This window comes from Panthera tigris, chromosome B3 (assembly GCF_018350195.1).
Source record: "Panthera tigris isolate Pti1 chromosome B3, P.tigris_Pti1_mat1.1, whole genome shotgun sequence".
Taxonomy (NCBI): domain Eukaryota; kingdom Metazoa; phylum Chordata; class Mammalia; order Carnivora; family Felidae; genus Panthera; species Panthera tigris.
The window spans coordinates 59,429,428-59,443,289 of NC_056665.1; the positions used below are offsets into that span (position 1 = coordinate 59,429,428).

The 13,862-nt window shown below is 43.7% G+C and overlaps 1 protein-coding gene across 2 annotated transcripts; it reads right to left on the reverse strand.

Annotated features, from left to right (window-relative positions):
• Nucleotides 1–56: 56 nt before the first annotated feature.
• Nucleotides 57–1,841, reverse strand: SERF2 (small EDRK-rich factor 2). 2 transcript variants are annotated; one of them, XM_015537397.1, is made up of 3 exons: nucleotides 1,735–1,841; nucleotides 1,012–1,120; nucleotides 57–417 (listed from the first exon to the last, which is right to left on the reverse strand). In XM_015537397.1, exons 1-3 carry the CDS (start codon nucleotides 1,739–1,741, stop codon nucleotides 132–134), a joined length of 402 nt encoding a protein of 133 aa, XP_015392883.1. In that variant the 5' UTR covers nucleotides 1,742–1,841; the 3' UTR covers nucleotides 57–131. The 2 variants fall into 2 exon arrangements, with proteins under 2 accessions (XP_015392883.1, XP_007081812.1); XM_007081750.3 differs by having other exon boundaries at nucleotides 236–394.
• Nucleotides 1,842–13,862: the final 12,021 nt, after the last annotated feature.

Here is a 13,862-nt window from a genome sequence, read left to right on the forward strand (position 1 = left end):
GGCAGCCATTCCTCCATCCCCATCCCCCCAAATCCCCAGTCAAACCAGGCGCTCAAGAAATTACAAAGCTACTTTTAATACTTTGGGGTGAGCCCCACAGGAATAAAAAACACTGGGAAGGGGTAACCCCCTCACCCCCAGGAGTGGCCCAGGGGGAGAGAGGCTACCTGAGGGGAAGGAAGCACAAAAGGGACCCGCTGCAGACTCAGGGCAAAGGGAATGCCATCGGTGCTGGGACCTGTGAGCACTACAGGAGAAAACGCGAGCGTGGTGGGACTGGCTCCAGGCACACAGGCGAAGGGCAAGAGGGTTGGACACGAAGCCACAAAGCTACTTGGGTTCCTCCTTCTTCTCGTTTGCCTTTTTCTGCTTCTGCTGCATGATCTCCGAGTCCCTAGGGGTAGAGATGATGGGGCACTGGGAGGTACCAGAGGGCAAAAAGGACAAGATGCAGGGGGATGAAGGGCACAAAGGATAAGATGGAAGTGGATGGGACAAAATTCAGCGTGTGCCTGCTGTATTCCCACCCTAGGAGAACAAGAGGAAGAGAGCTGAGGCTTAAAAGGCAATCAGTCTCTATCTGGCTGTTGCCTAAGGGGTCAGAAGTCTGGCCACACAGGCCCAAAGCTATTCTTTGCTGAGTACCACACCCAGCAACACCAGTGAGAAGGTTGGGAGAAGGGAGGAGAAACTCAACACCAAAGAGGGCCATAAGTACCGTGCTGTCATAACCACTACCGCATTTGAAATGTGAAGCTCCCTGCCCTTGCCCTTAAGGTCAGACTCAGGGGCACTCAGACATCAACCGAGGGCAGGCACCCGCCCCAGTCCCTTCCTGTCAGGCTGTGCTAACAATTTGGAGGGTGGGGAGGAAATAAAACCCTAGAGGAAGCAATGCACTCTGCCCCTCACTAGTTCAGATGCAAGCCCTGAGGTAGCTCTCTTTCCTGGTACAACCCTTGGTCTAGCCCAGGTCTCACCCGTTCCCTCCCCTCCCCTCCCTGGGGCTACCTCTGCTTGCGGGCGGCAGCAGAAAGCCCGTCATCTCGGCGCTTTCCCTTAACCGAGTCGCTCTGCTTTTTCATATTCTTCTGGCGGGCGAGCTCGCGCTGGTTACCGCCTAAAGAAAGAAGGTAAAAGGTGAGACGCGAGGGGCCTTTATGGCCACACACCGGCGACCCTCTTCCCTCACCAGGACACCAGCAGGGTCCCACGCTCATTCCCCAGCCCCGACACCGACCCATTTCGGGGCCTAGGCTGCTAAGTGGGGCGGGGAATGGGGGGGGGGGGACGCTGGTGGCAAGGTGCCACGGGGCAGGTCAAATCGGGAGGGGGAAGGACGGCTCCGAGGAGTCCGCTCAAGGCGTGTTTCGAGTTTCGGGCGGCACCGAGGTCCAGGCTGCTAGTGTGTGGACAATTTGGATCTCTGTGGGGGATGGGCTGCAATCTGGGGGACTCTGGGCCTATCACAGGGGCGCAGGGCTTTTCCCCACACCACGGGAGGTCGCGGAAGGCCTCTGCTTGACTGGGGCGAGAGGAGGGGGAGGGGGTTCTCAAGAAGTGGCGGTGGGCAAAAGGCCGATTTCCGGGCTCCGTGTAAGGGTCGCAAAAGAGCCCTGCCAGAAGAAGACCTCGCTGGGGAAGCCAAGAGGAAGTCAATGCCAAGATTCGGCAGTAGTGTTTAGGGTGGACGGGGAGAAAGGGGCAAGAGAGAGAGAGGGCCTCGGTGCTCACGGGTCATGGCGACGGCAGCGGCTCCGGCCTGCCTCCGTTGCGTCCCCTCGTTCTGTCCGACGTTGCAGGCCCCGCCCCCTTCTCCAAGCGTAACGAAGTCGTCCTTTCCTCCCCGCCCCTTCGAGCCCGGGCTCGGCCTCCCATTGGGCAAGGAGAAACACGTGGGGTTGCGGGCCACGCTCCGGCCCGGGCGGATGTGGGGCGGGGGTTCACAGGTCGAATGCGCTGCGTGGGGCGGGGCTTCCTGAGCGAGGCCTTGGGTCGGGCGGGGAGAAAGTAGGCCGGGTCACGTGGACAGGATGGGGGTGGAGGGGTGCGGCTGGCGATGTGGCGTTCCCGCGGGCTCGAGCACGTGACTTGGCAGAGTGACCTCATGCGGAAACGGTTTGGGACGCCGGCAAACTCGCCAGAAGGGTACGGTAGGGGACAGAGGCCGGGTGTTCTTGGGGGCCGAAATGGTTTAGTCTGTTTTGTATTACCAGGACTTTGGGACTAAATTTCGCCCTGTTAGGATTTATCCCCACCAACCACGTATTTAGACATGAATTGTTCACCTATATGGTAAAATCAGGTAGAAACACAAGTTTCAGAAACCCCCTTCCAGCCACGTTGTACCCTCACCGCAAATCCCTCCAAGAGAAATTAGCAACCACATCCCGTGTGTCCTAAAACTTTGGTCCTATTCGTTTCCCACAAAAATATTAAATGTGAAGATGCAATAGCTTGGAAATGTTGGAGGACCCCCAAATCACAGACTATGGAGTAGGATCAGGGACTAAGAGATTGGGAAATGCACAGACTGTGTCCTTTTCTCCCTCCGGATGTTTCCCCACTATACTACCTGCACCAGCCACATCTGGTTTGTAAGAGGCAATTGAATAGGGCAGGAAGCTTAGGTTTCCCATTAAATTCACTCTCCTTCCCAACTCCATTAATCTGTCTACAAGACTCCCCAACAGCCCTGAGGAATTCATTGGATAAAGAAATGATTAGGAAATACCACAGGAAAGGAATGTTTGTAAATTTTATTATTTGATTCTCTCCAGTTGGTGCCCATAGCAGAACCAAGTTAAGGCTGGAACTTCCAACTAGCTCCTCTTCCCCAGCCCCCCCCCCCAACATAGACCTGATGGGAAGGCAATAAACCTCTCAGTCAATGCCATCTTCACGATTTTTGCCATACCAAAGTATCACTTGAACTACTATTACTTAAGATTGTATCAATCTTAAAGGATATAAGTCAAATTTCATATTCCTTTAGTAAATTTAAAATCAGTTTAACCTGACCACTAATGGAGAGTAACTATAAAAGTCAATACAATGAAAACGAAATGTATTCTCAAATTCTGCCAAAGTAAAATCATTGTGAAAGATAATGAGTGTGGCCTGCCCACTCTTGTTTTGTTACTTATTTTGAGAGAGAGAGGGAGAGAACCCCAAGCAGGGTCCGTGCTGTGAGCACAGAGCCCAGTGTGGGGCTCAAACCCACAAGCTTTGAGGTCATGACCTAAGCTGAAATCAAGAGTTGGGCCCACAACCAACTGAGCCACCCAGGAGCCCCTGCCCTCTCTTTCTTAAAAAAGAGAAATTAACAAGTTTTTGGAGAGGTAACACAGACTTTAAAACTGAAGCTTTCTCTTGATACAGAGGACTAAAAATACTTTTTATATTTTCAGGGGTGCCTGGGTAACTCAGTGTAACTCAATTAAGCATTGGACTTTTTTAAAAACAATTTTTTAATGTTTATTTTACATTTTGAGAGAGAGCATGGGTGAACTAGCGCACGGGGTGGGGGGGGTGGGGCGGGCGGGCCAGAGAGAGAAGGAGACAGAGAATTCCAAGTAAAAGTCGGACACTTACTTAACCAACTGAGCCACCCAGGCACCCCAAGTGTTGTTGGACTCTTGATCTCAGCTCAAGTCTTGATCTCAGGGTCAGGATTTCAAGTCCTGTGTTGAGCTCTGCACTGGGCATGGAGCCTACTTAAAAGAAAAAAAACTATATATATAGTTTTTATATTTTTAATATTTAATGCTATGTTTCTATACTACCCCAAATTACTTTTCAGACCGCAAGTAGCATATTATCCCACCCTTTGGTACATACTAAATGTACTCGATCAACATTGATGGCATATGTAACATACAAATCATATAAATCCTGACTCTGCTACTTACTGGATTTGATTTTAGACATTTATTTTCTCCATGCTTCAATTCCTTTCTGTGAAAAATGGGGATAATCTCTACCCCTTAGTGTTGTAAAAGAGATTAATGTAGATATAAAGGGTTTGGCTCCTTATAGGCATTCAGTTAATGTCTCTTCCATCTCCCTTCCTCAAGTCCTAAAACTTTCTCTCCTTTAAATTCCTCTAACCTTTCTGGGTACCCAGTCTCTGAAATGGCTGCTCATGACCCTCTCTCCTGGTATTTATATCTTTGTGTAGTCCTCTCCCACACTGAATCAGGGTTGGTCTCTGCGACCAATATGGCAGAAGCAATGGTATGTCACTTCTGATGCTAAATCATAAATGATCATTGTGGCTTCCACTTTCTTTCTCTTGGATCACTGGCTCTGGGGGAAGCCAGCTACCATTTCATGAGAGGCTTGTGTGGTGGAGAACTGAAGCTGCTGGCCAACAGCCAAGGGGGAGGAAAGATACCTCCATTTAAACTCATCACAGAGTTGAGAGGGAATAAATTAGACAGAATGAGGACCTATGGCTCTGAAACAGAGAAGGAGCTAAGGCAAGGTTTAGGGACCCCAGATATAAAGTAGGAAGATGAGGAAACTGACTGAAAGGCTGGAGACATCACCTACACAGCTACAACAGCAGTTTGAGCACAGTTCATAAGCAGAATTTGGGCTATCTGGCTTCCCAGCCTCAGGTTCCCAATGGAGCCAAGCCACTTGGGTCCCCTTGCGTGTAAAGAGACCATAGAAACAGCCCCATGGGGAAAACTGAGCCACACTCTGAGTTAAAGAGTGTAGCATGAGGAAGCAAGTTCTCTTTGGCACCTGCTACCTCCTTATCAACTCCAGCAACTCAGGTGAGTGAGAGAGTAGAACAACCCTATATCCAGTCTCCTCTTATCAACTCACCCTACCCTATCCCCATGCCCAAGGGTCTATGTCTAGTCCTTTCAGAGCCTAGACTGGGTTGCCACACATCCAATCTAATTTTTCCAGGAGTTGCCCCCAAAATTCACTCTCTCTCTCAACACATATTCATTGTGTTGTGCACCAACTATGTGCAAACTATTGTAGTAGTCATTAGGTATACAGTGATAAAAAAAAAAACAAACAAACATATACCTCTACACTCATGGAACATACAAACAGGAAACAGCATCTGTTTACACAGACACACACATATATATGTATATATATCACATATATGCAAATTGTGATAACTGCTTTGAAAGAAAAAAAAACACTCTATGCAAGGATGATATTCAAAATACTTAACAGGGTACACAGCATAAGCACTTACCCATCAAAATCTCAATGTAATCTAAATGAAGACTATCTGTAAATAATTCTACCTGTCCTGGTAAGAAATCATAGAACTGCTATTCCTGTAAAGGGAGTGTACCCATAGACCCTGTAGACCTTAACTTTGATTAGGGAAGTGAAGCTAGTGATATTTGAGCTGAGGAAAAAAGATATGGAGTCAGCCAGGCCAAGGGAAGAGAGGCAGAGAGAACATATCAGGAGAGGAGACAGCAGGTGTGAAGACCGTAAGGCCCTGCTCCCTCAGGCTAGCCCAGCAAGAGCCACAAGGTTAGGTAATAGGTAAGTCACTAAAGTCTAGTGAGCAGGGTGGTGTGAAACTAGTTCAGGAAATAAGTAGGGCAATGGCATGATCTGAATTACTGTTAATACCACTACCAGCTAACACTAAGTGAGTGATTATTAAGTACATTAAGTGTACTTTTCTTTTTTGAGCCTCACAATAACCTTTTGAGATGTTATCCCCTTTCTACTGATTTAGAAACCTTGACACAAGCAGGTTAAATAACTTTCCCAAGGAAACTCTGATCATAAAGATCGAGGTTGAGCATCTAACCTAGCCTGTGCCCTTCATCAGCAGGATATAAATTTTGAAGAGATCACTCTATGGGAGGAAAATGGATTAGAGCAGGTAAATGGAAATGGAGAGACCAGTCAGAAGGCTTCCATAGACGTCTGTAATGCTAGGCTTTATTTGGTAACAGATAACTGAAATGCAGTTCATATCAAATTTTAGCAAAAGGGGGAATTTATTGGATTACATAATCAAACTGGGGAAAGGGGTAGGGTGTGGCTACTATAAGAGAAACTAAAACCAGTAATAGGGAATGCCTCCATGTCTCTTATCTCTGTTTTATCTTCTCAGACCCATATCCTTTGACAGGACAGGAAATGGCCACCCATGGTACCTACCCTCACATCTCACAGCTTGCCTAAGAGAGAAGGTCTTTAGTGTTTAAAGTCCCAGGATAGAGCTCTGATGGATAGTGGTCTTTAGTGTTTAAAGTCCCAGGATAGAGCTCCCTTGTGGTAGGGAGGTACATGTGGGGCAGGGTATAATGAGAGCAGCCCCACCAGAAACAAATAATTAGTATGGGGAAAGAACAGATTTATCAGAGGAAGGGTGTTTGTTCCCCCTAAAAGGAAAATGCTAGACAGACAAAACAAAAGATGTCCATTACATGAAGGAAGAGAAGATAGCTACTTGAGCTGAAATGCTGGCATCAGAAATGGCAAAGTGTGCAGCTTCAAAATGTATTTTGGAGACTCAGTGAGAGAGAAAGATACTATTTACTCCTGAATTCATTCATTTCTTTATCACATATTAAGTGTACATCTATTATGTGCCAGAAACTTCTAGGCACTTAGTATATGGTTATTAACAAAACAGACTTGGTCTCTGATCTCATGAAATTAACACTTTATTGGAGAAGATTGACAATTCACAAGTAAAAATTTATATAAAATTACAACTTGTGTTAAGTGCTAAAAGAGAAACAAAGGTTCAAGGATGAAAATTAAAGGGAGAGATCCAATTCTGTGGTGACATTTAAACTGAGGCCTGGAGCCAGTTGTAGGAAAAATAGAAGAGGGCTTCAGCAGTGTGGTTGAATCCCTAACATTTTTTACATCCCTCCTTTCTCAAGGAAAAGCAGTGAAGCTTTAGGAAATTTCCCCCTCCTCCCTATATTCCAAGAGCAGTCCAGAATGGCTACTTCAAAGTAAACTCATCCCTTTTAGTATTGATTGGCTTAGGAACCCAGACCAAGCCACTGTTTGCATAGTATTCACCCAGTGACTGTTATTTGTTCAGGAGTTAGCATGTGACCTAATTTGGGCTGATCAGCCCAAAGGGAAGGGCTTTTTTTTGTTCTGTTGTGAGGGGAAGGACAGTGTTCTGTCTAACTGACTTGAACTGAAGAAGCACAGATCCCCTACTGCTCCTGATATGTAAGACCTTGAAGGGCCAGCCTTAGGTTGGAACAAAGTGAATGGTAGAAGGAATCTTGGTTCTTGATGATGTCCTTGGTTGGCTTGATATATCAACTGTAACATCTGTTTTACCTCTGAGCTTCTTGCTATGGGGAACCACCATATTTTTTCGTATAAGCTGTGTTAAGTCAGATTTCTGTTACTTCAACCACATACGTGTTAATCAATACACAAACAACAGAAACAGCATATGCTTAGGCCCTGAGGTGGGGAAAAGCTTGGATAATTAGCTGAAGATAAGAAGTCACATAATGAAATGATCCAATCAGATTCTTAAAGTGCAACCAGCCCTGACCATGCATACCAAGTTTCCAGTCAGCTTTCTAGTGCCTTTCTTGTAGAGATGAGTGGATATACAAGGATCATCAAGGATTGGAGAAAACATTCAATATAAAAAGAGGACAAGACAAAACAGAAAATAAGGTCTCAGAGGATACAGAAACAATTGTATGTACAAAAGACAATGGGAAGGGAACTTGAATTAGTATCCTTTTTTTAAAAAAAATTTTTTTAATGTTTATTTATTTTTGAGACAGAGACAGAGCATGAACGGGGGAGGGTCAGAGAGAGAGGGAGACACAGAATCCGAAGCAGACTCCAGGCTCTGAGCTGTCAGCACAGAGCCTGACATGGGGCTCGAACCCACAGACCACGAGATCATGACCTGAGCAGAGGTCAGAAGCTCAACCAACTGAGCTACCCAGGTGCCCCTGAATTAGTATCCTTAAAGATGAAGAGGATATTGAACAAAAACGGGGGCTATAAAAAACATTCAGAGAAAAATAAAGAGCTTTTAGATATTAAAAATATGATAGCTGAGATTAAAAAAATAGAAGAGTTGGGGGCGCCTGTGTGGCTCAGTTGGTTGAGCATCCAACTTTGGCTCAGGTCATGCTGTCACGGTTTGTGGGTTCAAGCCCTGCATTGGGCTCTGTGCTGACAGCTCAGAGCCTGGAGCCTGTTTCAAATTCTTTGTCTCCCTCTCTCTCTGCCCCTCCCCCACTCGTGCTCTGTCTCCCTCTGTCTCAAAACTAAATAAACATTTAAAAAATTTAAAAAAAATAGAAGAGTTGGAAGGTAAAAGTTGAAAAAATGTTATAGAAATTTGGACAAAGGCGCCTGGGTCGTTCAGTTAAGCATCCAACTTCGGTTCAAGTCACGATCTCACGGTTTGTGGGTTCGAGCCCCCCATCGGGCTCCATGCTGACAGCGTGGAGCCTGCTTCAGATTCTGTGTCTCCCTCTCTCTCCCTCTTCCGCTCCCCCCACTCATGCTCTGTCTCTCTCCCTCAAAAATAAATAAACATTAAAAAAAAATTGTTTTAGCAAAAGTAAAAGGCAACCAACAGAATGGGAGAAGATATTTGCAAATGACATATCAGATAAAGGGTTAGTATCCAAAATCTATAAAGAACTTATCAAACTCAACACCCAAAACACAAATAATCCAGTGAAGAAATGGGCAAAACACAGGAATAGACACTTCTCCAAAGAAGACATCCAGATGGCCAACCGACACATGAAAAAATGCTCAACATCACTCATCATCAGAGAAATACAAATCAAAACCACAATGAGATACAACCTTACACCTGTCAGAATGGCTAACATTAACAACTCAGACAACAACAGATTTGGCGAGGATGTGAAGAAATAGGATCTCTGTTGCATTGTTGGTGGGAATGCAAACTGGTGCAGCTACTCTGGAAAACAGTATGGAGGTTCCTCAAAAAACTAAAAATAGAACTACCCTATGACCCAGCAATTGCACTACTAGGCATTTATCCACAGGATTCAGGTGTGCTGTTTCGAAGGGACACATGCACCCCCATGTTTATAGTATCACTATCAACAATAGCCAAAGAATGGAAAGAGCCCAAATGTCCATCGATGGATGAATGGATAAAGAAAATGTGGTATATATATATACAATGGAGTATTACTCGGCAACTAAAAAGAATGAAATCTTGCCTTTTGGAACTACGTGGATGGAACTGGAGGATGTTATGCTAAGTGAAATTAGAGAAAGACAAAAGTCATATGACTTCACTCATATGAGGACTTTGAGAGACAAAACAGATGAACATAAGGGAAGGGAAACAAAAGTAATATAAAAACAGGGAGGGGGACAAAACAGAAGAGACTCATAAGTGGAGAACAAACTGAGGGTTACTGTAGGGGTTGTGGGAGGGAGGATGGGCTAAATGGGTAAGGGGCACTAAGGAATCTACTCCTGAAATCATTGTTGCACTATATGTTAACTAATTTGGATGTAAATTCTAAAAAAAATAAAAAATAAAAATAAATAAATAAATAAATAAAAGTTTTTTTAAGTTACCTTCATTTTTAAAAATTCTCTTTTCTTTTTGCTGCTCTGTTTGGGTGAGTTCTATTGCTTTGCATTTTAGCTCGTTGACCCAACCTTCAGCTTTATCCAGTCTGCTCTGAACCCCTCTAGTGTATTTTTTAGTTCAATCATAGTACTCTTCAGCCCTGTAATTTCTGTTTGGAACTTTTTTTTAATCTTTTTTTTTTTTTCTGGTTTTATTGAGATGTAATTGACATATCCAAATCTTTCCTTCTTTTTATTTATTTTCTTTTATTTTTTATAAATTTTTCAACATTTATTTATTATTGAGAGACAGAGCATGAGCATGCGAGGGATAGAGAGAGGGGGAGACACAGAATCTGAAGCAGGTTCCAGGCTCTGAGCTGTCAGCACAGAGCCCAAGGAGGGACTCAAACTCACAAACCGCGAGATCATGAGCTGAGCCAAAGTCGGACGCTTTACCGACTGAGCCACCCAGGCGCCCCTCTTCTTCTTTTTAAAGTAAGCTCTGTGCCCAATATGGGGCTCAAACTCATGACTTTGAGATCAAGAGTTGCATGCTCTACTGATTGAGCCAGCCAGACACCCATATTTGGAACTTTCTTATATTTTCTGTCTCTTCGTTGAGAACCTCTGTGTGGATAAACTGTGTTTATCCATTCTTCCCCCAAGTTCAGTGAGCATCTTTATGGCCACTACTTAACACTCTTTCTCAGGTCGATTGCTTATCTCGGTTTCATTAATGTCTTTTTCTAATGTTTTGTTTTGTTCTTTCATTTGGAACATATTCCTGTCTCATTTTGACTGTTTGTTTCTCTGTATTAGGCAAATCACTTATCTCTCCCAGTCTTGAAGGAATAGCCTTGTGTAGGAGATGTCATGTGGAACCCAGAAGCATAATCCCCTCTGACCACCAGAATGATGTGTATCTGCAGCATGCGGGTAGATGGGGCTGGTGCCCTCCTGTGATGCACAGCTGTCTGTGGCATGGGGTGGGCAGGATTGACATCTGGCTTGACCATGATGCACAGCTGCACTGGGTGTGCACGAGTGATCCCGTGTGATTTTTTTAAACTAAAAAGATGTTTTAACTGTGTAAAAATATACATAACTGAATTTAACATCTTCACTATCTGTAAGTGTACAGTTTCGTAGTGTTAAGTACATATGCGCCCAAACTCCAGCACTCTTTTCTTTTTTCTTTTTAATTTTTTTAATGTTTATTTATTTTTGAGAGAGAGAGACAGAGCATGAGCAGGGGAAGGGCAGAGAGAGAGGGAGACACAGAATCCAGGCTCTGAGCTGTCAGCACAGAGCCCAACGCAGAGCTCGAACGCACAAACTGCAAGATCATGACCTGAGCCAAAGTCAGACACTTAACTGACTGAGCCACCCGGGTGCCCCAGAACTCTTTTCATCTTGCAGAACTGAAACTCTGTACTTATTGAACAACTCCCCACTTTTCCCTCCTTCCAGTCACTTGTAACCACCCTTTTCTGTTTCTATCAATTTGACTACTCTAGATACCTCATAAGTGGAATCATACGTATGCATCTTTTTTGTGAGTGACTTATTTCACTTAGAATAATGTCCTCAAGGTTTATCTATGTTGTAGCAGGTGTCAGGATTTCTTTCCTTTTTTTTTTTTTTTAAATGTTTACTTATTTTTAACAGAGAAAGAGAGTGGTGAGAGCCGGGGAGGGGCAGAGAGAGAGGGAGACAGAGAGAGCTGACAGCACAGAGCCCAAACTCACAAACTGTGAGATCATGACCTGAGCTGAAATCAGACGTTTAACTGACTGAGCCACCCAGGTGCCCCAAGAATTTCTTTCCTTTTTAAGGCTGAATAAGATTCTATTTTATGTATATACCACATTTTCCTTGTCTGTTCATCTGTCAGTGGACACTTTGGTTGCTTCCACCTTTTGGCTATTGTGAATTAATGCTGCTATGAAAATGAGTGTACAATATCATGGGTGTATTTTCTAAAATGTACTTAAAAATATTATTCTGAGAAGCCATTTTTAGACTTTACTAGACTTCCATCGCACATAAAAATCCCAGTGAGTGGTCTGGCTCAGCTCAGCTGTGTCTAGAGCCTGTGTTTTTTCCACACTCATAAAGTCATGCCACATCAGCAGCCCATACTCTTGTACATCAGGAGTTTCTGCATTAAGGTATATGGAAGAGGGGGAAGAAGACATTTTCCAAATGCGCATGTAGCTCTGTTTCTATAGTCATTGTTTTAGTTTTCATCCTTCCTTACCCCCCATTCTTCTAATTACCACACGCTTTGGACTTGGGGATCCTGTCCAATGGACACAGGTATATTTCTCTCCTTCTTACCGGTTTTCTGGGCCTACAGCCCTCTGACTTGGACTGTCACTCTGCACTGAGAGGACTCACTTTACTGAGAATCATATGTTCTCCCAGGGTACAGACATTGCTGTATGGAGGGTATACTTTAATAGATGACCCCAGCACAAGACCTTGAAACCCTTGTTTGAGTCTAACAAGAGGAGGGCCATACATATTTTCCAGCAGGGTAGCAAGGAGTAATCTAGACTATATATTAGCTCTTTGCCTTTGAACTTCTGCCCAAAGTGCTGAGGGAGAACTGGAAAGGGAACACTTGAAGGGAATAGATAAATTGATTGCTACAGTAGAGATGGTTGACAGGACCGTGCAGTAGTTGAGAGTTTCAGTAAGCAAGGAGTAGGCTAGAAGAAGTGGGAAGCAGAGAAGAAAATTGGAATTGGAAGGGGTTGTAGACTATCAGAGAAACTTGCTTATCCTCCCAGTGTCTCTCAAAGTAGAGAAGAAATAGAATTTACATATGAATAAAGCAAATGCAACTCAGCTGAACCAAGAGAGAAACAGAGGTATCTGGAGGAGGTGCTGTTCTGAGAACCTGGCTTTATAAAATGTTCATAGAGGTAGGTCGGACAGAGAGGATGTGTTCTGTGGAGGCAAGAAGCCATTAAGGAGCACCAGTGTTTGGGAATGAGACATTATCACCCAAACCAGGAGAAGCTCAAGGTGAAAGTGAAAAGTACCTCAGCTCCCCTCCTTAGGCATTTCCTCTCCATATTTAATGGCTTTTCCAGAATGGAGACCTCAACTGGTTCTGGGTCTCCCAGAAGTTAGAACCCACTTCCAATGCCAAGCTACCTTCCCTATGGGGATTACTTTAGCAAAGCTCTTTATGGATTCTTCTCCTTTCCTATGTATCCTAGTCTATGGATATGCTTCTGGAGGTTCTTCTTTTTTTCTTTCCTGTCAACACTTCTCTCAATCCAGACTTATTGCTCACTGGGAGGGGACACAGGTGGGGGAGATGCGTCTCTGAGTTAGTGACATGTAAATGAAGAGTTCCAAAGAGATCAGTACCTAGACTCCTTCTCCTCTCTCCTCCTAGGCTATTTCATTTGAAACCATGGTTGGGCTTTTTTTAACATAGTATTTATTTGTTTTTATGGAAGTTATACATGAACATGCAAGTTCTATACAAGACATAATGAAGAATAGAACTGTAATCCCACTCATTTTCCGGCAGCTTAAAGGAGATTACAACTCATTTAGCTGTTTCTTCTGTCATTTGTTGCTTTTTCTAAATATCATGCCATTTCTGGATTTTTAACTTTCCAATATTAGCCACTGGCTTCTATTTAATTTTTATTTATTTATTTATTTATTTATTTATTTATTTATTTATTTATTTATTGAGAGTGTGGGGCACAAGTGAATGAGGAACAGAGAGAGAGAGGGAGAGAGGGAAAAAGAAGTGGGGATCACCCGAAGCAGGGTTTGTGCTCACCCGATGAGAGACTCTAGCTCACCTGATGTAGGGCTTGAGCTCACCAGATATGGGACTCAAACTCAAAAACTGTGAGATCACCACCTGAGCCAAAGTCAGATATTTAACTGACTGAGCCACCCAGGCGTCCCCTGATGTCTGTTTTAAAAATGAAGACTTAACTCTCTCATCCTTTGCATAAATATGCATGTAAACTTTCTCTCTCTATCCTCCTAATGTAGTGTTATTTTAGTTAGGTCAAAATTGAATGTTTACATTTTATGAGTAAATTTTATTTACAGGCTGTTACAGTATACAGTATACTGTATATTTACAGTATACTGTTAACATTTCCTTTCTTGTGTGCTTCCCCTCAAAATTAATCTGTTTATATTTTTACTCGTTTGTGTACTTATTATCAATTCTCATACTGTCTTCTAGAAGTAGAAATCTCTCAATATATTTAAAAACAATCAGATAATTTATCAGTTTCCTTTTT

Bases quoted from the DNA above. Each gene is read 5' to 3' on its own strand.
- SERF2 (XM_015537397.1), bottom strand. The intron at 418-1,011 runs GTAGCCCCAGGG...GGTACCTCCCAG, and splicing joins GCTGCCGCCCGCAAGCAGAG to TGCCCCATCATCTCTACCCC.